Here is a 27,598-nt window from a genome sequence, read left to right on the forward strand (position 1 = left end):
GTTTCTGAGCCACGGCTGTTCCCTGTGCACCGTGAGCCTCGGGAATCAAGCGTGGCGCGGCCGCTTCGGGCAGGGCGCGGAGAAGAGCAGGGCTCACTTCTGCTCGGTTCGTTCGGCGCTGCCCGAGGAGCAGCAGCAGCAGTTCAGTAGGAGGTGACGCTGTCACGGCGGTGGCACCGCAGCGCTCTCAGCGCTCCGAGGCGCCGTGAGAAAAGCGCAGCGCGCTGGAAACACGCAGTCCGGGCGAGCGGCGGGGAGGCGCTGGGCCGAGCGCGGGCGGAGCCGAGGCGGAGCTCCCAGAGCCGCCCGCGGCCCCGCTGAGGTGAGTCGTGCCGCCGCCGCTCGGCCCCCGCGGGTTCGGCCCAGAGAGCCCCGCGGGGCGGGCGGGGGTGCCGGTGTGGGCGGGGGGTTCGGCGGCCGGTTGGCTTGCGGTGTCCGTGTGTCCGTGTTCCGAGGCCAGACCCCCCCGCCGTGCCCCTGAGGCGGCCTCGGCCCGGGCTCGGCCTTGTGCAGTCCGTGCTGCGGGGAATGGCGGCGTGTCCCGGAGCAGATGGAAACCAGGGCTGCGGCCTTTGCAGCCGGGCTGGCGGAGCTGCTGGGCCTGCAGCCTGCCGTGCCTGCGGTAGCGCTCTGTGGTCGGGGCACTGAAGGGCGTGATTTGTTTCTAACGCCACCTTCCATGGAGTTTCTGATTCAACGCAAGCCACCAGTCTCCAGAAAGGCACGTGTAGCCACGCAGGGAAATACATTTGGCTGATGGGTTTGGAGCGGCCTTGCTGGCACTGAGGAGCAAATGCATTTACACAAGCATTTACTCTGTGTAGGTAGCTTGTTAAATGAAGTGGCTGTTAGGTTTGTGTAACTTAGTTCTGCCTTCTCAAAAACTTTCTTTCCATTGTAGTGGGACAGCTGCACCCACATGAAAAGCAGTACTAATACTCAAGAATTTGGCAGTGTTTTACAATAAATGTCTAAAGGCAGTATGGAAAGACTGCATTTTGCTAAACTAGGAGAAAGAGTCAAGGGTTATGGATTAGGTGCATGTTGTCATCTAAAGAACTAGTGAAAGAGATACAAACTGATCTAGACTATTTTTCTTCAGTAAAAAGCAAATGCAGTATTTCTGTGTTGTGGCTATTCAGGTAGTGTTTTGCTAGTTAGTCAAATTCATATGAAAATTTTGCAGAATCAAAGTTAATAACTTCAAGATGAGTTATTAAGAAGCTCTAGGTTATCTTGAAATTATTACTAATACCTGTGTTTTCAGTGTACTTGATCAAATTGTCTTTGCACTGACAGTACATAAAGCAACCCCAAAAGTGGGATTTGACACAGTGAATTTTTCTTCTTGGGCTGGTTCAGCATGCTGCAGGATGTTGTACTGTATATTTCTGAATTCTAGAAATAACATCATTCTAAAGGAGGCTACCAATAAGGAGCAAACCTGAAAACAGATGAAATTGCAGCAGGGTGGGGATGGTTTTCTTTTGTGTAGGCACCTAAATGTGCATTTATGAGCAGCTCCCATGTACTGTATGCATTTCTGGATGGAAGGTCCCTGCATGGGACAAAAACCTCTTGTCTTCTAGAGTAGCAGCCTGTGAAATGCCTTCTCAAACCACAGATGCTTTCACAGACTTCTCTCAGACCTGTATGAATTAGTGGGTATTTTACATGATGTAAAGTAATTTTAACTTTACCTTCAAACAGAAATTTGGCCATTCACCTAAACTTGAATGTAGAAGCTGAAAAAAAAAAAAGAAGTCTTAAGCCTTGTTTGTTCCATTTGCTAAACCCTGTGGTCTGCTCCCCCATCACACATGTGCAGATGTGCTTCTTCCCCCACAAAATTGTGAAATAACCCAGAAAATCTATTGGTGAGATTTTGCAGGGGCACTGGTCGAGTCATTATTAAGTCACAGGAAACTCTTCATGAAGCATGCTGTGTGGAAACTGAAAACCAGACATGAGGTCAAAGCTCATGCAAGCCCTTTTTATAAGTGCTGACTTGGGTAGGAGTCAGTCGTCTCGGAACGAATGAGGGTGTGTGAATTGAAAACAGCCCTGCCACCCACCCTGAATCCCCTCTCTGGCAGACACAGGTCGTGTAAGGTCTTGATTAGGCCAAGCTGCATCCCCTTCTGGTGCTGATGTGCTGTGCTTCCCACTGCACAAGTGCCTTAATCTTTTAATATCATAATGCATTATTTTTAAAAAGCTCTTTAGTTAAATGGGATTGCTATGAATATTGATTAAAGCTAGTGAACCATTTTGAGGTGGTTTAAATGAAAGGAAATGTAAAACTGCAGATTACTCACTGTTAAGTTCCAACATCAGGAAGGATTTGTATGAGGGGATTTGCCTTCTAACCTCATTGTGTCTTTCTGTCCCCCTCAGCCCCTTCCTTCACAACCATCTCCCTAATAGCAACCCCTCAACATCTCCCTGATAAGCAGCATGGCCTCGAAGAGAGCATTGGTGATTCTGGCCAAAGGGGCAGAGGAGATGGAAACTGTCATCCCCACTGATGTTATGAGAAGGGCTGGGGTGAGTATGCAGACGATGAAAAATCTCTTAGTGAGTGCACAGTCATGGGGAAGTCTTTGCTTCAAGCTGATGTTCATTGCTAGGAATTCAGTGTGTGGTTTGTTGTGTGAAGTGAAAATTTACCCTTACCACTTTATTGGTTAACAAATACCCGTGCCATGCACCTAATGAGCATGCCTGACAACTGACATTTATTGGTAACCTTTCAAAAAGGGTAACCTTTCAAAATACATGTATTGTGTGGACTAGAGCAATGTTTCAGGTAAATCCTACTCTGTCAGATGGCTGCTTCCATGCATAGTAACTGGAAATGCCTCTTTCACAGGGGTCTGAACAGCTCAGGACATTACAGCTCTTCACATTGCATAGCTTTTCTTGAGCTACTTTTGAAATTCAGTTACCAACTACAGTTCTGACTGTTTGGATTCCTGCCACTGTTTGTTATTCCTGCAGTTGTAGTAGTACACTGTCATGTTCTGTGTACTACTTAAGAGCTAACATATAAGGAAAATGCCCAAAATTCTTGATTTATAATGATATATTTTTTCTCCTTTTAGATCAAGGTGACTGTTGCAGGCCTAACAGGAAAAGAACCAGTGCAGTGCAGTCGAGATGTCTTCATTTGTCCTGATGCCAGTCTTGAAGATGCCAGAAAAGAGGTTGGTCATCATCCTGTTCTGAAATAATGGCCAACATAGCCTTATTTCACAGTTTATAAGGTGAATTTGGAAAGTTTATGCATTTCCTCCTGACATCTGTTATATGTTGTGCTAGCTCTGTGTAGCAGTGAGAACTGCACATCCCACTGTACTCCCCTTCAGTGTTGTCTTGCTTCACAGCATTCTAGGTTCAGACAGATTTCTTAATTCTGCACAGGTATTTGCTGTCCTAGAGCTTTATTTTTCCTGTTGGCCCAACAAAATACTGTGATTTGGGCTAACTCAAAAGTTCTGATGGGAAGCTAAACAATGTTACAGTTAGACCTGTACAGTAAGGTTGGAGCAAAACCCTTTGTCTTTACAACACAAGAGCTGCCACTTACTTGCTGAAGCCTTGAAGTGCACTAGGCTTAAAAGTTAGTTTTGTGAGAGACTTTATTGATAATAGGCTTTTCCTGGAACAGGAAATAGTATTTTTTTCCATAATTGGAACTGGTTCTCTGATCATAAAGTGTTGTTCAGTGAAAGAAAAGGTCAGCTTCTTTGCTTGTTGCTTGAATCAGCTGCAGTGGTCTTCAAACGGTGTAATGTATGTATCAGACTCTTCAACAGAACAGTTTTATCTTCTCTTTTTTTAGGGGCCTTATGATGTTGTGGTCCTGCCTGGGGGTAACCTTGGAGCTCAAAACCTGTCTGAGGTAAAGTTCTGGCATTTTAAAAATTCATGGTCATCTTCATGAGTAGTGGGGTGCTCAGCACTTGCTAGTAATCCTGTAGATTCAGTCCAGCACTGAAAAATAATTTTCTGAACAAATCAGTAAACTAATTGTTAATGATATTAAGCCTTCTTGTGGCTTTATAGGTGGGACAGCTGGGTAAATTCTTGGACTTGAGTACCTAGTAAATGGAAGGGTGTTGTGCACTGTGGGAAAATCTCTGTTCATATTCATATGAAGATGAAACAGGTGCCAATGAAAATTTAATTCCCTGAGACACAAAACTGTCCAAACCCAAGGAAGTCTGCTGCTTTGCAGAATTCCTCTTTGCAAAACTCTTGCAATGGTGGTATAAATTCCTTGTGGAAGGCAGACAGACAAACAAATTGATCTATCAAATAGGATTTAGATGGTATCACAGAGTTTGTAAGCCCTGGAATATGAGACAAATATCCCATATAAACCTTCTTGAAAATGACAGAGACTGTCTGGAGGTATCTTATGAATACTCTTTTCTCTCCTGTGAAGTTTTCAGACAATTTTCTGTGGCCATGGGTTAACCAGCTTTTATGTGGGTCAAGTACTTGTTGCAGTTCCTTCTGATTTCCTTCCTCTTTTGTTGTGGAGCAAGTATGTCTTGGTTTCAGTTTTTCTCTTGATATTCTCACTGTCCTCTGTCCTGAGGCACAGTGGGGAGATGCCAGTTGGTTTTCTCAGAATTTTCAGTGGAAACTGTTTCAACCATGCTTCAAATAACCAAGTCCAAACAATGACTTGTGATGTTTCTTCATACAGTCTGCTGCTGTGAAAGACATTTTGAAGGACCAGGAAAGCAGAAAAGGCCTGATTGCTGCAATATGTGCAGGTGAGTTAAAAAAGTGTCTTGCTTTGTAAAGTTTTGGATATTTTGCAGGCGTATGAAAGCAGTTTCCTGTTTTAGAAATCTGTGTTCCTGTAATTTAGTAGCCGGGATTTGTGCCTGTAAATATATAACCTTTCAGCATATATTTTTTTTTGTAAATTTAATAACAGGGAAATCTCTAAAGTAATTGTGAACACTTATCCAACAAGCTCTGCTTGTTACCCAGTTCATTCCAATCAGTTTTTTTACTGTCTTTAAACTAAAAAGTGAAAGGTAGTGTACTAGGATTAGTTTTTAAAAAAGTACGTGCTTACCCTAGTCATCTTTCTGCAAGTACACAGCACTGGCAGAATGTCATTGCTGTAAATTTATCTCACATAACCACTCCTGCCCTTTAGCTTCAGAAAGAAGGCCAGAAATATAGTATTACAGTCTCACCCTTCCTGAGTTGCAGCAAAAAATGGACTTGGTTTGAGGAGAGGGTTATCTGCTTAGGTACTCTGCACAGCTGGGTATCCAGATCATTAACTCAGTAAGATTTGTATTTTAAAAAGCAAGATGAGCAATTGCCAGTACTCCAGATGAAGGCTTTTCTAGGGACCCAAAGCTGAGAGTGAGGAAAGAGATGATGAGTGCATAAAAGGGAGTCAGGGTGTTCCAGGAGGGGATTTTCAGCTTTTGTTTCCTGGTACGTTGCTGGGGGGTTTTTTGGTGCATTTAGGTGATAGGCACAGAGAGCTGTGAACATTCTTGAGCTTGGCAGTCATAGTCTTGTGCTTCTTCATCTGTGTCTCTTGCAGAACACTCCAAATTCACCCTTGCCCAATAAAGGCATTTGCTTGTAATGAGGATGATTCTTAGAGCTCATTCCAACTGAATGCAGAAGTGGTTATTTCCTGTACTAAATCCAGGATAAAATGAATGTACAGAAATGAAATTCGGGCAAATACTGCCTTCAGTTTCTTTTGGAATTTCCATAAGGATTTTTTGTCTGATGACCCAGCACTTCTTCACCACGAATTCCTTCCTCAATTCAGGCTAAGGAGGAAGTATGAAAAGAAAAGAGAAACTCTTGAAACCAAAAACCGAACAGTTAGCTCATGATCTGTCCAAAATTCTGCTTGTCACACTACTGCAACATGTAGAGACTTACTCAAATGAAATTCTATCTGGTAAGTCTCTAAATTCAAGGTTTAACAGGGTTGGAAAGTAATTGTATGTAGTTAATATTCAGATTGAAATGCAGACCTTTTGTTTGTTAGTGTCAGGCAGTTTTAAATAAAATGTATTATCTGGAAATGGATTGTTCTTCACTCCTTCCAAGGCAGCACAGTCATGGCCAGAACATCTGTGTGAGCTGTAATGTGAGAGATTACACAGCTGTGTTCTTTTTGATGCTTCTTTCCTCAGAGATAGGGCTGGAATCAGTTTTTTAAAAAGTAGTCTGTCCACAGTGAAATTTGGCCCTTGGAGGTCCCAATGTCCAAATGTCTGTTCTTAGAAATGTTTATAGCAGAAGGCAATTCCTCACTGATGCAACTTTGTGTTGTTACAGGTCCTACAGCCCTTCTGGCACATGGGATAGGGTATGGAAGCAAAGTCACAACACATCCTTTGGCCAAAGACAAAATGATGAATGGAGGTATGTTTCTGTCCAAACCCTTCTCGGATTTTCTTTTTTTTTTAATTTAAAGAAAGGAAAAGAGCTTTTTTATCTTATTTTGCCTCTCTGAGTTGAGTCTATATCCCTGGAAAACTGAGAACTGTGTTAACATTCTCATCCTTGGGCAAATTCCACTGCTGCTGTCATGTTAGGAGCATTTATTGCCTTATCCTCTTGAGGCTGATTCATCTCTTGCCCTTTTGGTTCTTTGCCTCAGTGGTCTCAACAGCAAACTCTGGGAGCACCTTTCCTGCTCTCCTGTGAGTAGTGCTTTGGTTCTGTGAGCAGCTCATGGCTCCACACTTCTTTGTCCTACCTAAGGGAAGTGATGGTGAAATGCTAGAAGTCATTCTGTGACCATTAATGAATCTGGAGGTGAGCAGGAGATGGGTTCCCCCAATTCCTTCTGCACGCATTTGTAAAAAAAGAAATTTGTGAACAGCACCACAAAAGCAGTCTGACTTTCAAAAATAACCTCACAGGACCTGACAGGTTTAGTGAGTGCTTCTTGAGGAGCTTTTAGAGTCAGAGGGGAATGAGGGAATGAGGTCCATGCAGGCCCTGTTGTTCCCTGAGGATGGCAGGCAGGGCTGAGCTGCTCAGAGGTGGTGCTGAGTGCCTTGTGGGCACTGTGCTGGATACTGACCATATTCCTGTTGTGTGTTCCCCCAAGCACACTATTCCTACTCGGAGAGCCGCGTGGAGAAGGATGGGAACATCCTCACCAGCCGTGGGCCTGGCACCAGCTTTGAGTTTGGGTTGGCCATTGTGGAAACGCTGCTGGGCAAGGAGGTGGCTGAACAGGTGAAGGGACCTCTAATACTGAAAGAGTGAAATCCTGCTGTGGGATAGGGACTAGGGCAAATTTAGATAGAGTCTTATCCTTTGTAGAATAACTGTAATGTGCACTGTTGTAAATACACTTTAATTGTGGGTGAAATTAGCAACTGTACTTACCTGAACTGGGATACCTTAACAAACCAAAGGTCTTTATTTCTGGAAAAAGATCCTGTTAGAAAAAAGCTTCATCACAAAAAAGCAGCCAGCATTTAGTAATCCTAGTTAGTTCTTGGATGACATTTGAAAATCACATGGAAAAATGTTTGCTGAGTAAATAAAAATGAAGCATCCCTGCTGGTGTGTTGTTCCTTTGTGTGTTTTCTCCCAACTCAGATCCATGAAACCTTTTTACCATCATGTACTATATAAAACAACATCTGTTTAGATTCTCACACGGTTCTTCTGAAGTCTGAGCTGAAATGAGAAGGTGGTCAAGCACTGGAACAAGCTTCCTACGGAGGTGGTCATGGCCCCAGGCCTGCCAGCATTCAGAATGTGTTTGGACAGCCCTTCTCACAACACTTCTCTTGGCTGTATGGTTTAGGTTGCCCTGTGTGGAGTCAGGAGTTGGTTTTGATGACCTTCATGAGTGCCTTCCAACTCAGGATATTCTCTGATTTTGTGACACAGATTATTAAGTTGTAACCTAGAATTAGTTAACACAGTGTTTAATTCCTTGTGTACAAATAAGGCAAATAACTGGTATTCATTTTCAGACAGCGTGGAACTAAATTAAAGTGTGAATATTCATACCTTGTCAAACACCGCAGAGTTCCTGCAGGTTGGATGTGATACCTTGAAATTTATCTTCTACATTAAATGATTGCAAATCCATTTGAGCTATTTGGGTAGCTAGTAATCAGCATAAAGCAGGAGGTTTGCACCAGTAGCAGTGCTTGTTCCTGCTTACTGGAAATTGGAAGTTGCTACAAGCCTGGCTTAAGTGAGCCTATGTCAGGTTAGAGGAGTTGCAGGACAGGTCTCTGGAGGAAGTAGTGGAGCTGTATTCCCATGAGAATTAAGAATCTGGCATCAATTTCCATCTTTGCTGCCTTTCTTTCACCAAATAATTGTGGTGTTACCTGGCTCTGTCAGCAGTTGTGCTTAAGGATGGCACCTCAGTGGACTCTGAAGTTGCCACAGCATCTGGAGATCTGGTTCTGCATACATCTGAAGTGCATAGTCTGAACTTTAGAAAATTACTGCATAGGAGCCTTTATGATTGCATATTTTAATGGGAAACAAGTTCATTCTCAATTATTGCATTTTGGTAATGAAATACATGGATACTTTTGCAAATTTAGAATTAAGAAATGTCTCTGTGTTAATATCTACTAGAAGAACTGCTTCAACTATATGCTCTGTCTCTTAATTTGTTTAGGAAATATTTCATATGTTCCTCTAGCTTTGAAATATGCTCAAGATATGCAAAAGTTGTAATCTATGTAAGATTTGACATGTTTGTGTGGTAAATCTGCACGTCTAACTGGTATTGCCATGCAAATGTAAACCAAATGATGGAAATATTCTTTGTCCTAGAATCTGGAATAATTACTTGGTTGGTAAATGGGCATAATTCAGAATACAGGAAAAGCTCTGCATTCCTGGGTGGCAGCACTGCTTTGTAGGATTAGAAGGAAAATATTTCCATGCTTGTATTGTTTTTAGTCTTGCAGAAATATTTTAATACAAAGCATTAGCAAAGTGGCCATAAATTTGATTATAAATTTATATTTTTTATTCCAAGGCTCAGGGAGTTCAATTTAAAGAAATGAGGTTTTCAATGTGTATATTTGGGCTTTCCCACTCCCATTAAAATGGTAATAGGAAAAACACTCAGAAAAACGAGCCTAGAGCCCATGGATATGTCTGCTTAACTTGCAGATTCTTCCACCATGTTCAGCAAAGGACTTGGTAAATGAAATATGGTAGTTCTGCCTGCATCAGCAGACGGGGGGAAGTGAGCCTGGCTCTCTGTATCCTGAGTACACTCACAGTATGTTATTATTTAAGGGACTAGGCAGCATTTCTGGCTTGTCTTTTTAGGGCCACACTTTGGGAAGCAGTGCTGATACATGCGATGGGCTCCAGAACCAATTTCAGACCTGTGAAAACCAGCATCCTGTGTTTTAGGTAACTCAATTCTTCCATGTTGCCAAGGTGCATTGAGGGCTGCTCTGGATGGTGCAGCAGTTAGGGGTTGCCCTGTGTCACAGTCTCTGCAGCAGCTCTAGGAGCCTTTCTGCTCTCTACAAGGTTGTTCTGTGTGCTAGAAGGTGTCACAGATTGAGAGGAAGCTTTTATACTCGGGCCTTGTTCGTTAGCTTTACTTCATTCAACAGCTTCTAATTATACCCTTTGTACAACGTTAAATAATTCCTCCCTACATAGGGTTTATGGCCCTTGGAGTCATGTAGATACATCTGTACTTTTACAATTTAATTCAAGGCCATTCCATTAATGGTAGAGAGAGGAAGAAGTAAAGTTGTCTGAAGATCTCATGCTAGTACTCGTGCTCTAAAGAGCACAGGAATGGAATGGAAATGGCCTCAAGTTGCACCAGGGGAGGTCTAGGTTAGATATTAGGAATTTCTTTTTCACAGAAGGGGATGTGAAGCAATGGAACAGACTTCTCAGGGACTGTGGTGGAGTCACCATCCCTGGAAGTGCTCAAAAAATGTGTGGATATTGCATTTAAGGATGTGGTTTAATGGTGAATGTGTTGGTGGTGGTGAGCTGACAGTTGGACTTGATCTTAGAGATCTTTTCCAGCCTTAATGATTCCATGATTCTGTGAATCCACAGGATCTGCTCAGCTCTCCTTGTTCAGGTCCTGCAGGGTTGTGCCCCTCACTGGTGCAGGGTCCTGCTCTGGCTGACTATCACCAGTGCTTTTGGATTTCTTTGTTCTTCAGCTGCTGGGGAGAAGCTGCTGCTGTTGCTCCCTGACAGCCAATCTCACTGTGTTTGCTCCTGGAGAATATGGGATTTGGTGCTGGGCAATACAGCATGATCTGCTGGCTCTAAACCAGGGAACAGGGATAATTCCTGCACTGTAGTTTAGTTGGAAGCACTTTGGTTCTTAGACACTATTCAGAGTTTTTGCTCCTAGAATTTAGGGCTTTCTGAATTTCTGTACTGTGAAGAGGCATCTTTTTGTTGAGATTTTTGCAGTTACAGCTTTTCTTTAAAGTAGGTGCTTGGTTTTTCTGTGCTGTTGAGTTTCAATGAGTTATGCTGTCAGATTGGTCTGTGTCATTTCAGAACCACTTTAAGTTGCACACATTCTGCTCCAAGTACTGTCAACTGTGGGAGCTGCCTACCTGTGTACATTGAAATATTTTGAAGTGATAATGAGTTCTTCTAAGAAAGCATTGCTGACTGCCACATGCACGCAACTCTAGTCTGAGACTTGTACTTTCTCCTGTATTATTTTGTATATAGCTTGGAAAAAAAAAGCACTCTCACAGTGAAGTCACCAGCTAGGCAAGATAGTAACTGGCAGATAGGCAGGAAGCAGCTGCCACCTTGGGTGGTGATGAGTCTGATCTCTGATGGGCACAGCACTGTCTTTGCATTTTTCACAGGAAATCTCCTCTTGGGTGGGGAATTGCAGTCTTTGAGAGAACTGGCAGCAGATGATGCATTTATCTGTGTTGACTTTACTCATGACCACATCTGATATATTACTCAGTTGTTCTTCCATGGTATTTTGCAAAGGAGTACTTTACCTTCCTTTCATGTAGAAGGTAAATGAATGCTTGTACTAGGAAACTAGGAATAATGCAGCTCTGAGCTCCTGGATGGGCTCAGAGACACAGGCTTTGCTGGTGACTTTCAAATAAATCCCTTGCAGCAAATTATTTTTTTTTCTTCCTTCCTCTTTGGAAAACTACAGAGCATTACCAACTTTAATAATAATTTCAAAAAGAAAGGGCACTGAGGGTGACATTCCCTGGCTGGTGTCCAGTGATGATTCCGTCCCAATTACCCATAATGAGGACAACAGATGAAGCCTCCCCTCCTCTCCCCTCCCCTCCCCTTCCCTGTCCTTGCTCTCCACAACCATTTCCACAGGTCACGAAGAGGAGTTGGGGTTTTGTCCTCTCCAGCTTTGGGTCTTGGCCACTTGTGCACAACTTTGCACAGAGCCCCTCAGGGGAATGTTCAGTCCCATCAACTCCTCCAGGGCTGCAGCCGGTGAGCTTGCCTGCCTCCTGTTGTGCTGCTGGAGAAAGCCAGGGTTCTGCGTTTGTGTTGTATTGGTTGCTCCCTTGCACATGACTGACTGGCCCAGCGAAAAGCTCAGGTGTTAAATTGTGAACTGAACTGCTTGTAAAACAGCTGCCTTACTCATCGTGCTGCTGCAGGGCATGCAATAGCATCCTGTCTTATCGTGGAGACTGCTTTTGATCAGGTTGGTCCAATTAAGCTCAGATGACGGGAGAAGTGTGGCCTGCGAGAGGCAGCATGTCCAGAGCTCCCTGCAATGGCCTGGGAGGTGTCAGCTGAGCAATCTCCAGCTCTCCTGTGTGCCTATGTTGCATCACCTCCAGCTCGGGTTGGACTGCTGGCTGTGCCTGCTGTCTGTGTCTTAGTGGAGAGGTCTGCTCCTCCAGTGGAAATGTTCCTTGTGGAGTGATGGAGTCCTTGGCTATTCCCATGGAGCAATATTGTATTGCATCCAGGACTGGCCATTGTATGACTGATAAAATCTACAGAAGAAAATGTCCTCACATGGTCTCCTCACTCGTAACATGTATGTTTAGACTGTCCGTTTTTAACAAAACACTAGCACTAAATAATTTAAGTTGAATTCAGGAACTAACCACTTAATCCTTCCTTCAGGCTAGCCCTTCTTCTTCAGAGCCCCATGACAGTTCTCCCTCAGACCCTGCATAAAGCAGGGGCTCACTGGCACTCACCTCACTGACATCTGTTTTTAAGTGTCTCAGATAGGGCTGTCTGTCTCCATGGCTTTTAACAACATTGACTTCAGTTCTTTGGGGTTTTTTCACCATGATGAGAAGTTACTCTGAAAAGACAACCCTCCCTGCCATGGCAATTGAATCCCATGAGCAACAGAATGCATCAGGGTGTGTAATCTCACCTCTGCCCTGCGTTGTTGGAGGCTTCTGCATTGCCATGTGCCTGTTGCTGTGCTGGTGCTGTGTAGATTCTGCATCTCAGAAGCCCAGTCCCAGTTCCAATTGCTTAAGCTCTGAGTGCTGGGGTGTTCAACTGAGATGCAGGAGGACTTTTCTTGAATAATCTACCAACATGACGTGGGACAAATGAAGTCACCAAGTGCAGCCTGATATGGTTCTTTCCTCTGGACCTTGCTTAACAGCCAGTAAATGACAATACAGGGATTGCAAGGCAATGAGTAACCTGTCAAAGGCCCACTTGCTGTTCACTGGTGCCTCCCTTGCACCTTGCCGTGGAGCAGTTGGATTCAACGTGAGCTGATGTGGTCCTTTGGGTGAACTTCCCTGAAGCTGGTAAGTTCCTGGAGAGCTTTATGCCTCACCACTGCTAAATTTATATGGTTGGTTGTGTGTTCCAATTGCCTTCCATAAAGCACTCAGTAGTGCTGACCCTGCCCTTGAAGTGGTTGTGAAAATAACACATTTACAAAGGTAAAAGAAATATTATAGGTAAGAGGAACATGTCTCTCTGTCACCTGGGTAGGTGGTGGGCAGGGAGCATTCTGTGTCAGGCCTGATGACCTCATGCTTGATCCAGAGACTCTGTGTGTGGAGGGCCTCAGTATGTTACCATGATAGCTCAATCTGATTAGTAATTAGCATCCTTAAGCTGATTCAGAGTGGGTATGGTGGGATAATCTGGCACGGTTTTCCTTCTGGTGTTTCATGGCAGTGTATTTGCACTTTTCTTCCTTTGTGGCTTTCACATGCTAATAATTTGTGGATGACAGTTTTAATCTTCAGAAAGAAGCATCTCTTCCTCTGAATCACTTTGTAAGGAAATGAATAGCAGTCGTGGTTCCCATGTTTCAGTGGCATGCCACTTAAAATTTGGAATACCTAACACCTTTCCCAAAATTAACCGCAACTGGGATCAAGGTGCACACCAATATATAAATAATATAGCAACAGTCTATGAGCAATCACGGGTGTGGCTTCCATTTATGATTCAGAAAAAATAATGAGCTCTGTGGATGAAAATAGGCATTTGGGTGGGGATTATGCAAGGCCTGAATTACGATGCAGGATGGGTGGGGGTAACACCTCTTTCAGTTTACAAATGCTAATCACAAGCTCAGCAGCCAGAAATTTCTGCAGTGCTATTTAACGAATATTAATAAGTATAATTAAATGTTGTGTGCTAGATTTTCAGTGCCAGGCAGCTGTGTGAAACAGAACATTTGCTGTATGTTTTCATTTTTAAATGAAAATAAACTGTTCTGAAAAGCAAGCTGACAGGAAATGAAAAGATTAGCCTACTTTGAAAACAAAAGTTTACCCCAGCAACACTGAGTACACCCAAAGAAAATCAATAGGTTACCTAACTGCAGAGTGCCTACAAGCAGATAAAATGAGGGTTTACCTTCATCTCCAATTTCCTTCTTGACTTAATCCTCAGAGTATGTATTTAACATACAGCTTGTAATAATATTAAAAGTGTTTATAAGGGCTACAGTCTGTAATCATGAATTTGAAGTGTGGGAATTCCACCATGACTGATCTGGTCATCATCTTAACCCTGAATTCTTGACAAGACTTAGTTTGAACACCATCAGCAACTACTCTGCTATAATAACTGCCCTTGAAAAAATTGGTGTCTTTGTCCTGGACTAGAAGGATGCTTTCCTTTATCATGTCAACCCTTCTTCACTTGGACTGTTTAAGAACAAAATCAAGGCTGCAGCAGGAGCAAATGTAATGTTGGTGAGTGCTCTTCTGCAGTTTCAGGACAGTAGTAATTGTGCCTATTGCAGTCTGGGAGTGAATGGAAAACTCTTAATGACAGCAACAACAGTCAGTACTTTTAAATGACTGCAGATTTTAATTACGTTGTCAATCAGCATACTTCCGAATCAGGTTTATTTTCTGGTTTATCTCTTGTGATGCAAAAGAAGCTGATGATCAGCTACAGCTCTGGGTATTTACTGACTTTATCTGTTTAACAGCAAATTAATACGGTGAAGTTAAGCTAATGGGTTTTTCAAATCACCTGGTACTAACACAGCCTCTTCTTTTCAGGAAAAGTTATAGTGAGGCAAACAGTTTTTCCTTTAGTTAGCAGCCAGACTCAGCTCCTCCGGGTTGATTTGCCAGTCTGAAACTCACCAAGTTCAGGGTGTTCTGCCAACAGCAGAGCAGCCAAGCAGCACCAGCCAACACCAACCCTTACCCAGGGTGAACATGACAGATGCTTTTTGCTGTCACTTGTTACTCAGGGTGCTTTTGCTTGTGCTATCAACAGTTTTGAGCCTGGGGGAGATGTCACCCAGGCACCCCCTCCCATTCTCACCAGCTTTGCTGCCAGACACATCTCAATGATCCTGGTTTCACTGTAGGGTTGTGCTGGATCCAGCCCTCTGGGGTTTGTTGCAGTGCAACCCCTTTGCCCCAGCACAGCTGCTGCCTCCTGACACCAAGGTGTCCTCAGTGACATGGCAGGGTGGTCACAACAGGGCCTGAGGCAGGAATGAGGCTCCTTGCATCAGGGGGCTGTGAGCAGCATTGCCTTTCCACACGTGCACATCTTTCTTCCCTGCTTTAACACCAATTCCTTAACTCTCCAAACTTCAGTTTATCAGGTTGTAACTGCTTTGAAGTGTGATTATTCCAGTCAGATCTAGCTGGCAAGGGGCTTCCTTCTCAGAGGCAAGCTGTCAAGCCTTGCCCAGGTGAGTCCAAACTAAATATTCAAGCAGGTGATCAGGCTGTTGCAAAAGCATGTTGTGTCCTGACAAGTCTTATCATGTGCCAGGGGATGAGCAGAGAAACGTCTTCTGGCCAGAACTTGCAAGGCTTCCCCCACAGCTCTACAGCCTTAATTACTCACTTGGAAAACGAAAAATAATTTTTGGATCATGCAGACCTCGTTTCCCAAAGCACAGGAATCTGGTGTCTAAGAATATATCCAAGGCTTCCACCTGCTTTTGTCAGTGACCCCTTCACAGAAACAACCACTGAATAGTGGACCAAGTGCTTAGGGAGACGTTATTACTATGGAATTTCAAAAATAAAATGGCCAAGTTACTTAAACATTGTAAGATCTGCTTGTTACTTCCCTTGTACTCAAGAAGCATATGAACTCTGTAACCTGTTTGAATGTCTTCCTCACAGCCAAGCAGTTCCTTGCTTAACTTCTGAAAAGTTAACATTGTGCTATAATTCAGCTGACACAGCACAAAATAGGAAAGCCAGCATCACTACAGTAACGTTTTTTGTTGTTTTTAATACTCAGAACTGAGTAGTAGTCAATAACAATACTCTGAGGAAAGGAGGATGATTTTTTTTTTTTTAGGAAGAAAACAAATTGAGGTTAAGTCTTAAATATTTTAGGAATTTCAAAAAAGGTTATGTAAAACCATTCAAAAGCACAAGTTTTATGTGTAAAACAATGGTTTTAAGCTTTTTAGCACTATAAATATGCAAATAGCTTGTATGCAGAAGCAGCTCAAGTAAAAAACCTTCTACTGCCACATTAGCAGTTTTTTAGGGAACCTTTATTGCTAACACAAGTGAAAATACATGCTGGCATGCAGGGCTGGAGAAACTGTAAAAAGTACCCTGTATAGATAAAACATAAAAGATATGTTTATGTTTAAAACATAAAAGATATGTTTAGACTAAAATTGGGGGTGTTGAAGTACGAGGAGTGGAGTGGGACCCAAAGGCAAAAGCCAGGAGAGATTTTCAGGGCAGTTGCTTGGGTTTAGATGGAGTTCTACAGGAGTTAAACCACTGAGTCTGTGCCAACTCTAACAGTCTACAAGGGAAGAGCTGCAGCTTGGCAGTGTCGATCTGTTTGCTGCAGCAGTGATGGTGTAAGTGAGAGGGTACCTTATTTTGGGGTCCTAGAGTTGCAACCTTCCCCTTAAATATGAGCAGTTTGAAGTACAAATGTTACCTTTTCCATCTTAGAAGAATCCAGGGGGTGGAGGGAAAGCAGAGCTTTCAGTAGGCTGAATGTGAGGGTTGACAGCCGTGCACAGGATTAGGTAACTTGTTTATGTTTTGAAGCCTATCTGTATGGGCTCTTAGTGCTCTGGCACAGAAGTAGGTATTTAAGCACCTTCCTGAATGAAGCTTAGCAAAACTCCAAGGTAAAAGAGCCAAGGGATTTGGCATTACTGAAAGACTGCATCTGACATTTTTCACATTCAGTACAATTCCAGGTACCCTGTTTTGTTCTGAAATAAGCCTACTGACAGAAACACACAGATTGCCAGATCAAGGCAAGTGTTTACCTGCATGCACAGCCAGAGGATCAGAGTTGTGTGATGCTCTGTATCCTCAGTAACCTTATCCATGGCTTACATACTATGGTGAAATGCACTTGCTTTATGGTAAGTATTCACAATTTCTTTCCCCTTTTAACCATGCTATTTATACTCAAGCTTTTTTCATCCCTCAGAACATGAGTAGCTCTTCTTCAGTCACCCTTAATATACAAACGAGTTATTTTTTTACCAGGTGAGAAATTGAAGACAGGAACACTACTGCCCTCTCCTTCCTGTACGATGGTGGCTAACATGCTATAGGTGACTCTAGAAAAAAACAAAATCATTAATGTTAGGCCAGATAACACAATCTTACAGGATGTTTTATTGTCAGCACAAAACTATAGATACCATGCTGTCAGGTTAGTAAGGTGGAATTAAAATTAATGGTGTGCAATGCGAGTTTTGAACACTTATGCAGAAATTTCAATTCTAATTAAATGCAAGCTGAATTCAACATCTGTTGCACATTTAACATTATTGACTTTGAGCTTTCCAGTAAATGCAGAACTAAAATGCACAATTGCATAAACTATTCAATAAAGCAAAAACCAAAATGTATCATAAATAAGTATTTTATAACTTTATTAAACTCAAGACATGACAATATTCAAAATACAAAGTGAATTATTTTTATTCAATACTGTACACGATGCAGAAATATCAGTGCATTTCTATAGCATGTATTTCACCTTCATTTAGTTTGTACTAAAACAAATAAAAAGTAAGCTTTAAAATAGCTCAAACATCTCATTCAGCAGTTTAAACTGTAAACACCTTGTTTACTTCTGTTAGGAGGAACACATTCATCTTCTGTACCCCTGTTAATGAGCACCCTTTCTCTTGTGCTTATCTGTAAGAGGATAAATGTAACCAAACTGAGCACGAGAAACTGCCAAGGTGGCACCTCAGTGAACTTCAGTGAATGGCTGAGGCACAGTGAGGAAAAATGAAACAGCAAGAAAGCAGCATCTGAAGCAGCAAGAGATGGGACTGATACTGTTCATAAATGGAATCATGTTTTTTCCTCATACCCTCCTCCTCCTCCCCTAAAATACTGAACAGAAACCAGAACACAAGACCAGCTTGTGCTGTGTTTCTGTATTTAATACAGTCATAATTTCAGACTCTAGGTGAGCACATAGTTGTTACTGCCTACCTAATAGCAACCCTGTGGCTGCTCAGGACACATTCACACATTTCTAGGATCCAGCAGGAAAAGAGCAGCAGCAGAGGCTTAGCAATAGCTGGTCCAAGTCTCTTCTAGGAAGAACTGCAAAATTGAGCCAAGTGTGTCTAGCAAGTGAATTCACAAAACCTAACTCACTTTAAAAGTCTATTAGCATCAAATTAATTTGTAAGATAGATTAATCTTTCAAAATGCACTTCCAATATGTCTGCCAAGTCTTGAAGTGGGTATCAGATCTTGCAGTTACCTTCTTATCAGGCTGACATATCCTAGTCAAAGAAGACAAGAGTCTGTTCTCAGTAGAATTTACTGTGTAAAAGAAATTTTGGAAAATACCCGATACAAAAACTGTACTGCATTACTTGGTCTGTTGTCTGCTTTATAAGTGACTCTTAAGCAAAGACGGATTTTCAAAATTATTTTTTAATAATGTGACTACCAAATATGTTCATCTAGGTACCATACAACTGGCCAACTGTGACTACTATCCCTCTATGTTTCTGCAGAATCTTTGTAGGTTTTCAGCTTACATACCAAGACAAAAAAAAAGTCTTAAGAAACATATCAAATATATGCAGCATAAGAGGACTTTACCATCCACTTTCCAGTTCTCAGAGGACAAACTGCTCCTACTTCATTATCTGTGAACCGTCAGAACTTTGTAACAAGATAAAAGTTCAGCTCCATCCCCAACATCTGAGCTGAGACTGTGCTCCCAGACACTAAGGGGACACCACGTAGGACAGGTGCTTTCGTTTCAGGGGACCACCTATGTCCATTCTGGGTTTTGAGTCCAGCTTTATTGTGGCTGAGGTGGCTGTGCAGTCACCAGACCAGGACTGAACCTCAGTGTTAGAGCTCCTTTCCTCTGCTTCTCTGAAGAATTTCTCATACTTGTCCAAATATGGAGGTCTCTCTGGTAGCAGATAGTAGTGCGTTGAACTGGCCTTCTTACCATTTTCAATAATTGGAAGAATGCAGGGGACCCTGTTGGAAGATCCTTCACTATTTTGTCTTTGTAGAGCTTTGCTGCTGACGTATTTAGGGTCAGGAGCAAAGCTCTGGGTGGGGGGCATGACCCCGTTGAGGTATGACGGAAGGCTTTTGGGGCTGGGGGTGCGGGAATTGCTGCGTGACAGAGGCTCTCGGGGGGGCACCTTGGGAGGCCTGTCTTCATCACTGTATGCACTGGAAGCCACTTCTGCTGACCACCTTCTGTAGTCTGGTTTGAGAGCCCTTGGGGGTATGGGAACCCTCGGTGGAACCTCTGGTTTATCTTCATCAGAAGTTGGAGATGACCTGTTTAAGTGTCCAGTTAGTCTTACTATGGGTTTGTTGAGAGATCCAGCTGGCCCAGAATGGGACCTTCGCAGGCGTCGATGCAGCTGCTGTGGAGGAGGATAAATACTGGATATGTACACATTTAGGCTTTGTGTAGGGTTGGCATCTTCTGGTTTTGGTCCTGTTGGAGTATCGAAATATGCATAGTTGATCTGTCCACAGCCCCTAAAGCTCCGACGGCTTGGAGCACTGGATTTAAAAGCAGGAAGTTCATAGTCTTCTAACAAAAAGTCAGTATCTGAGCTAGTCAGGAATTCTACCTCTTTGTCAACCTCATCTGGAGTAAAATCTTCAGATATAGGCAGAGGGGGTAGTGGCCTGGAGCTGCGATCATTACAAGATGCAGACAGAAAGTGAATTGGTCCATTTTTTATTGGCATGTGAGGAGGTGTTTCTTCAGAAACACAGCCCATGGTTAGTGACAGTTTACTAAAGCCAGGAACAAGATGGTCGTCGTATCTTGAAACTGGATGTTCATTTTTGGGACTTACAGGAGGTGGACTGGATTTCTGAGATGGGACTTGGATGCAACTTCCAGCAATGTGGTCATTCATGGAAGCCTGGTTGGAAGAGTGCCCTAAAAAGGTGAGAAATTCTTAGAGACACTTTCCTAAGTAAAACACTCCAGCACATGACTTTGCCACTGCATATTTCATTCCTTCTAATGTAACAACAAGTGATGTCTGTTTAATGACTCCAGGTAGTGAAATGCAGGTATTACAGATCTCATCTGGTCATGGATTTATGCATTTAGTTAAGAAAGCAGCAGATTATCTTATTGTTTTAGACCAGTGCTCCAGTTAAATGAGGTCATTTGAGAGACCTCAAGCATAAGCAAGAGAGCTACAGACAGAAATATTCCAGCACAGGATCAAGAAAAAGTGCTATTCTGTCAAAAGTGTAATGGAACTTCGGAGGCCTCCAAAGTACAATCACAAGGGTGTGGGTGTGTGTTTTTTTGTTTGTTTTAACTCAATCACGTTATTTAAAAGTGGTTTTGTTGGCTGGATCGGCAGAGGCGCAGTTTCCCGCGGTGCCAGCAGGGGGCAGCGCGGCCCAGCCCGCAGCATGGTGTCAGCGAGGCCCGCAGGGTTTGCCCAAGACAAATCCTTTACACTTCCTAACCAATGCGTCAGACTTTGGACTTACCGATGGATGGCAAATGTTGCTCCGTTGATGGGTTTAAATTATATGTCACTGCTATAGGGTCCACATTAAAGAAAGTACTAGGAGAAAAAAAAGAAATCCTTCACTGTAAATAAACCATAGGTCGTTACTGGCACAAGTATTTGTAACATTAATTTCATATACTTCAAGATGCAATAGACAAATTTCAGCCTCACTCACTTTTCAAATCCACTGTGGGTACCCCAGCAACTTTTCAGACTGCCCATGCCTTGACTGGTGTGAAGAAATCCAGTTTTTAACGGGACTCTCATCTCCTGAGCAGCAACTCCTGCAGTTGACATCGTGCAGTGTTCTCTGAGGATGTCTCACAAACCTTTGTATTCAGGACTTGGCAGGTTTCCTGCAGTTTTCATTCCCTTCAAGAGAGAGGACATAAATATCAGAAATGCAAACCTGATGTTCCATCTCTCATCTGAAATGTCAGTATTCAAGGAATTAAATAGCTCTGTAGAAAGGCCTTCTGTCCTAATATTTGCCAGATGGAAAACTTGATCAAACTTCTTGAGTCTGATTGTAAAATTAAAGTACGAAACAGGTAAGTTCTCTTAAAAGAACTGAACTGCATAGAAAAAAGGAAAAATATGTTAAGCAAAGGTATTGATATACAGCAATTGTGTATCCACAACTTCAGTTCTTGAACATAAACTACTAGTTATTCACACAAAAAATGTTTTAAAGACGTTTTCTAGAATGTTCTAACCTTCTAGTAGCTATCTCTAGTTGTATCTTTCTGCTAAAGATTTTAGTTTCCAGTCTAGCCAACATGTTAACAGCCTAGTTTGCTGTTAAGTATTATATTCCATAGCCTTTGCTCCAATAAATAGAATTATTGACTACTTGAATTAAAACTCTAAAACTTCTTTTGCATAAAACAGTAACTATTTGAAACAAACTGAAGCATGAAGATACTTTAAAACAGCCTCAAGTCTTCTAGCTCTTTCAAACAAATTGGTAATCTAGTGATTTGAAAAAATCTCAGCTGAAACTGCCCTGCTGCATTCAAATCTATTTTGGATGTGTGAAGAATGCTTTATCTGGCCCATTTACAACAGAAAAAATATGATGACAATTGCTATATATTGCGTAAGTAATCACAATCTACAGAACAATTTGACTCACAGGACTTTGTTTAGGAAATTGATCAGGGAGGGGAAGGGGCAATGTAAAAATTAGTCAGCATTCTGAAGTCAGGAAAAATTAAGTCCAAGACTATGAACAAAGATGTTCTCTGGGTCTCTGCTTCATCTACACAAATATCCTAAATTCAGCAAGTGGAATAAGGTCTGTTTAAAAAAACACACACAAAAAACCTACCAAACCAAACGCCACCCAAAACAGTTTAATTTTATCTCTCTTGAGAATCAATACTATCACCATATAATATTAATGTGAACTTCTCCGTACCCCTCCACCAAAAGAATTCCACCTAAGGAAAAGTCAGCCAACAACTGAGGGCAGGCTACATCACTGCTCAGCAAACATGGCAAGAAAATCCCTTCACAGTATGGTACTGCAAGAAGATGGGGTACAGACACAAGGTAGTAGCTTATGCTTACAGTAAATCTGTCCAAAACCAGGCATTCTGTGCAGATGTTTAACTTTCCTTTAGGAGGAAAGATCCATTTTACTTGGCTGCAGTGTGAGGGATGGGCAGACTCCTAAGCAGGACTGTAAACCAGGTGCCCCAGCATTAGTTTGCAATCCAGCATCACTATTTGCAATTTATAAACAACTGTTTGAGAATAACAACTCCGCTGTGCTCTTTCAAATTTGAATTGGGTCTAGTATTGATCATCTTAAGAACTTCTGACCATATGTACATTTATGATGTGTGAGACCTAATCCTATTCTCTTTAAGAGTGTGATTTTCTTAATCAGGACTGTCTGTGTCAACAGAAGTGGGATTGTTTTACTCCCTGCCAGATACCCAATATATTTTAGGCAGGCATTTCAGAATAACTCTAGACAGGAGACTTTAATAGAATGGAACAGGGGGCAAACCAATGTTCTATGTACTGCAGGACAGTCCTACTTCATTCAGCCCTCTTGATTTTAGTAAAGACCATATTCTTCCTCTTCAGACAACCTCCTTAAAAAGCTAGCTTAACCCTGGAAATTTTTGCATAACACACTTCAGTTGGACCCTTCCCAGTAACACGAATTGCAGATATTTCATAGCAATATTAAATAAAAACACAGAGCCTTGGGAAGCAGTAACATAGTGCAAGCAGAACCACTGTCTAAGGGGGAGCAGAACACTGGAGATACTAATTTGTCAAAATTACTTAATTAAGCAGCACAGTACACATATAGCACCAATTCTAAAATTACTTCATATCAACAAAATTTCCAACATCCATCTTATCAGCTCACACTCTATTGACCAGTGATTTTTTTGTGCCTCACAGATCCTATCCTATAAGCAACAAATCTACAAAAGAAATGAAGGAGAATGAATTAGAGAACTTCAGGCTAATGCTGCTGTCCATTTCAGTATTTCTGAAGTCCAATGAAAGTCACGAGTTAAAAAAGCACTGGTACAGAACACTGATTAGTCAGCAAATGATCATACTCCACCTCAGTGTGTGTACAAGATCTGACAGGACCATGAGACATTGATTATGGTTTAAAAAATGAGTGGAGGGGGAACAACTGCTGTAGTTTGAGAGCACATGTAACGTGCTAGCTGTGATAACATACAACCCTGGCAGGGCTTGGTAAGAAGCCCAACCTCCACCAAATCCCACGCCTAAACCACTACTAGTAATTACTGTGTCAGCTTTCTGAATGCTGTCTAAATCTTAGCTCTCAAGACTGATAGTTGCACAATCACCTCTCTGAAATCCCTCTGGAATGCTAAGCTCAACGTCTGAAACAGACTTAAATATTTACATACTCTAGGAAAAGCAAATTTTCACTTGTTTCACTGAGTCTTTATTTTTTTTGAAAATAAAGCACAATTTATACAGCCATAAAACTTGGATCTATCAATGACCTCTTTGCGAATTCACAGGTGATTTGCCTTGACATTTCAGAGAGTTATGAAACTGTCCTCTGTGCCTTAAGCTAGGATATCAAGAGAGGTAGTGCTCTTTCACTAAACCACCTAGTTACTTTTTCAGTGGAGTCTAGAGAGTTGGTGTATTTTAAAACATGCATAAGCTTGTTTGAAGACAGTATCTTGAGAGGGAGAGAACATGTAATTGAGTACAAACTTTGTATTTTAGACAGCATGCTCTTACTAAAGCAGTGTAGTACATATTATATTCTAGTAACTGCTTTTAAGGAAAGAGTAAAATTTACAAAAGTCAGCCATGAAGATCTAAACATCAACAGTTTTCACTGTTAACTGCTGTCCCAAGTCTGCTTCCTTTAAAGTTTAAGGATCTAAACCATAAATATCATCAAACTGTATTTGCTAAAGAAAATGGTCACTAGGCAGTAATGAAGCATTCCTGATCTCACACTTGTGTGCTGCTTATTTGCACAGAATGGGCTTTCAGTTACTCTGCTTGTCTGACCTAGTTTTGCACAGTTTATGGCATTTAGGAAGCTCGAAGCACTTTTGAAAATGTTACAGTTTGTGTTATTCAAAAGAAATGGAAAAGGAACTAAAACCAGAGCTGGTAATTTCTATAGGGCATTTACAGGCCAAGGCAATTCAAAGGTTTGCTGGTGCATTAGGAAGCTATCAACACCATTCTCTGTAAGGCAAGGTAACAGTGCAAAGGAGGGATTTGTAATCACCCAGGTCTGCTTGTATTAACAAATATAAATAATACCAAGTATTGGAGATAAGATGGATTTTAAAATTTTTTTTTCACAAAGCGAAATATACCTTCAGACTTCAACAGGATGGCTATGTGTAAACTGAAAATAGTCAAATGTATCCATGAACAGCAGAGTATCTACAGAGTGTGAAATCTGGAAAGATTTCTGTGGTTAAGTTAAAATACAGCAAATATCCCAAATATACAGCTTTCATACACATACATATTAATAAATACTTGTGTTATAACAACAGGAATCGTCTGTTTAGAAACTAAGAAGCATTTGCATGTATTTTAGCTCAACACCTATCACTGATCACACACGGAATCTTGTTACTCTGTTCCCTGCTCTCTCAGCCCCAGTGCAACCAAATATTTGAGTACAGTCAAGTTCATAACAAAGAAAACCTTTCTGGTATGCACAGCAGACCAAAGCATGCTCTAGAATGTTTCACTTGATGGGTATAGAATACAGCAATTTGCTGTACAGATTTCTGAATGCCTCTACAAACTTTGGACAGGTTTTATAAGAAAAACACTCTTGACAAGGAGCTTATATACTTCTTGTAAGAAATGGGAAAGAGAGGAAGAAAAAAAATAAGACCTACTTACCCCTTCTGGGAGGGGAAGAAACGTGTCTACCTTAAATCCACAACCTATTTTTGCTCACCTTGCCACCACATTATCTTTAACAAATCTCAGAAGCAATTCACAGGAGGAGGGGCACATTTTTGCACTACAAGTCATCCACTCCAGCTAGCTGTTCCTTATTTGACAATGTGATGTAATTTCCTTTTTCTCCTCTGACTTTCTATTTAATATAAGTACCTGAGATAGAACCACCTCTTCGAATAATTAAGTATCTCAGACTTCCAACTGGACTTTAAAAACCTAAGAGCTGTTAATATACTTTCTGGAACTCCAAATACTTGAAAAAACCTGTTAAAAACTCTGTTTCTCTAGTTCTTATCCCTCAAGTACTCCTGTCTTTGCAGCTAGATGAATGCTAAGTAACCAACACTTAGCAGAAACAGCCTCATGAGAAGGCTAGTTTAAATCTATTAATTTAATAAATAATTAGATATTCTTTACTACACACCAAACCTCCACAGTTGAGTATTCCTCTGAGTCACAGGCCAAATCATGCTCAGATACAGGCCTCAGAAGGTATTTCCATTTATAGGAATTATATTCTTTACAGTCATTATATAAATGAATTACATTCTTAACTTAGAGATATTTTTCTACACATTCTGCCAACCAGAAACGAACCATTCTGTAGTAAAGAATTTAAGACTATGATCACTTAGTAAACAGACAGCTCATGGGTGCTTGCAATTAAAACTAATCCTATGGGTACACTACAGACAAATCCACTGAACAGCAGACAAACTCTCTATTGAGATTACAATAGTCAGCTAGTTTGGAGTATATTCAAAGAACTGCAGTTCACCAAGGAGTTTGAGTTCAGTTAAAACTTGGGCTACCATTTCACAGTCCTACACAGCAAATGGGAGGAACCTGTAAATTGCCAGTAGAAAACTAATAATTAAATAGCAAGACAATTGCCTTGCCTCTGCTTGTCAGATTTTAGATGCATGCTTAAGGTATGGTACTTCACCCTCCTGAAAATTTTAATGTGAATATAGACAGCTTACATTCAGGAAATAATAATTCCTTTATGGCTGACTCAGAGTCATAACCATAGTGTTAGACACACTGTGATAAGTTTTAATTCTCTTTTCCACTACAGAGAACTGGAACTGTTTTTCTCTGAAATAATTCCTGTACTGCAGAGCATGGCAGACACAGGGCTTCACCAAGAACATATGCCCCCCACCTCAAAAGGTAGGTTTGTATTAAAAAAAAAATCAGAAAATTATCCCATATAGGTCAATTGCTAAGGAAAGAAAACTAGCTTTGTGCATAAAATAAACCGAGTGAATAATAAGAGGTGAATCGAGCAGTTCAACTAGATTATAAATGCAATTCACAAATGCATCTGTGATGCAGAGGCATCATTCCCCTGCCATTCCAGTATAACAAAGATCCAGGTATTCCCAAAATGACCAAAGAGACCTTGCCCCCAGAGCCTTTCCCATCCAGTTAATATGTAATGAGGCACTGTTATCTTTAAATCAGGCATAATAATTTTTTTGCTGATTGCTTCAGAGCACTGCACAGGGCATTTAATCTGTGCTGCACTGACAGGAGAGCACTGCAGCCTCCCAGCCTCTGCTCGCCCTGCTGTCACATGCTGCTCTGTCAATACTGAAGGGTACGGCGATGGCTCCAGATTTAACCACCGCAGACTGGCTATTTTAGAAAATCGAGCCTAAGTGCGTAATGAGGCATTAAGTCACAAAGAAATGTTTATTCTAAATTAAGCCATCCTAAATTAGAGTGCGAAGCGCAGAGCCCGAGCCCACAGTGCGGTCTCTTGTTTACTCACAGCAGCCAGAGGAGCAGCTCGGGAGCGAGTGAGAGAACACTGATACTGTTTCGGGTCGGGAAGAAAACGCGTGGCACGCCACGTTGATTTCCAAGAATGCGGCTACGGGCTGCGCTGACCCCGGGTGGGTCCCGTCCCGTCCCGTTCGGACTCGCGGCGCGGCGGTCGGGCCGGTGCAGCACCGAGCTCAGCCCGCAGCCCGGGGCGCTCCGGCCCTGCCGCCCCCCCACCCCCTCAGCACAGCGCCACAAACGCGCTCCCGGCTCCTCCCGGCCCGGCGCCACCGCCGCCACCCCTCACGCCCGCCGCCGAGGGCCGCGCCGCCGCTGCGGGCCGCGGGCTCAGCCAACCCCGCTGCCGCGGCCCGACCGACCCGCGTGTGCCGCCCGATCCGCCGGCCCCGCTCCTCTCCCCAGCGGCGGGGCCCGGCGCAGCACGGACGGGACGGGGCGGCCCCGAGCCGCGGCCGAGCGCTGCCGGGCAGCCCTGGAGCGGCGGGCGGGCGCGGGGAGCGGCATGGCGGCGAGGGGCGCGGGAGGCGCCGCGGGGCCGTCCGTCACTCACCCCGACAGTGTCGCGCAGCTCCGCGCGGCCGCCGGCGCCACACGCATGCGCCGCCCTAGCGCCCGGTCACTGCCGCGGCGCGCGCCGGCCGCCGCTCTTATGGAGGGGGGCGGAGCCTAGGCTGGCCCCGCCCCGCCCCGCGCGGCGCGTTCGTCACGGGAGCCCTAAAGGGGCGGCGCGCGCGGCCGTGAGGGCGGTGTGGCGGTTTCCGGTTCCGCCGGGCGCGGGGGCGCGGCGGGGAGCTGTGCGCTGGCGGTGCAGCCGCTGCTCCGCGCCCGCCGGCGGGAACGGCCCCGGGGCGCCCTCTGGGCGGCACCGCCCCCGCCCTG

The 27,598-nt window shown here is 43.0% G+C and overlaps 2 protein-coding genes across 3 annotated transcripts; one reads left to right on the top strand and one right to left on the bottom strand.

Moving 5' to 3' along the window:
- The first annotated feature begins 220 nt into the window (after nucleotides 1-220).
- On the top strand, nucleotides 221-7,581 carry PARK7 (Parkinsonism associated deglycase). Its single transcript, XM_085080101.1, has 7 exons — nucleotides 221-322; nucleotides 2,398-2,547; nucleotides 3,105-3,206; nucleotides 3,845-3,904; nucleotides 4,718-4,787; nucleotides 6,340-6,426; nucleotides 7,121-7,581. The coding sequence occupies exons 2-7, from the start codon at nucleotides 2,458-2,460 to the stop codon at nucleotides 7,279-7,281; spliced, it is 570 nt and encodes a 189-aa protein (XP_084936227.1). The 5' UTR covers nucleotides 221-322; nucleotides 2,398-2,457; the 3' UTR covers nucleotides 7,282-7,581.
- A 9,743-nt stretch (nucleotides 7,582-17,324) lies between these two features.
- On the bottom strand, nucleotides 17,325-27,381 carry ERRFI1 (ERBB receptor feedback inhibitor 1). Of its 2 annotated transcripts, none has more exons than XM_085080098.1 (4): nucleotides 27,270-27,381; nucleotides 20,643-20,839; nucleotides 20,445-20,521; nucleotides 17,325-19,872 (listed from the first exon to the last, which is right to left on the bottom strand). In XM_085080098.1, exons 2-4 carry the CDS (start codon nucleotides 20,762-20,764, stop codon nucleotides 18,677-18,679), a joined length of 1,395 nt encoding a protein of 464 aa, XP_084936224.1. In that variant the 5' UTR covers nucleotides 20,765-20,839; nucleotides 27,270-27,381; the 3' UTR covers nucleotides 17,325-18,676. The 2 variants fall into 2 exon arrangements, with proteins under 2 accessions (XP_084936224.1, XP_084936225.1); XM_085080099.1 differs by lacking the exon at nucleotides 27,270-27,381 and adding an exon at nucleotides 26,706-27,247.
- Nucleotides 27,382-27,598: the final 217 nt, after the last annotated feature.

Source organism: Lichenostomus cassidix, chromosome 21 (assembly GCF_008360975.1).
Source record: "Lichenostomus cassidix isolate B80296 chromosome 21, HeHo_3.0, whole genome shotgun sequence".
NCBI classification, from domain to species: Eukaryota; Metazoa; Chordata; class Aves; order Passeriformes; family Meliphagidae; genus Lichenostomus; species Lichenostomus cassidix.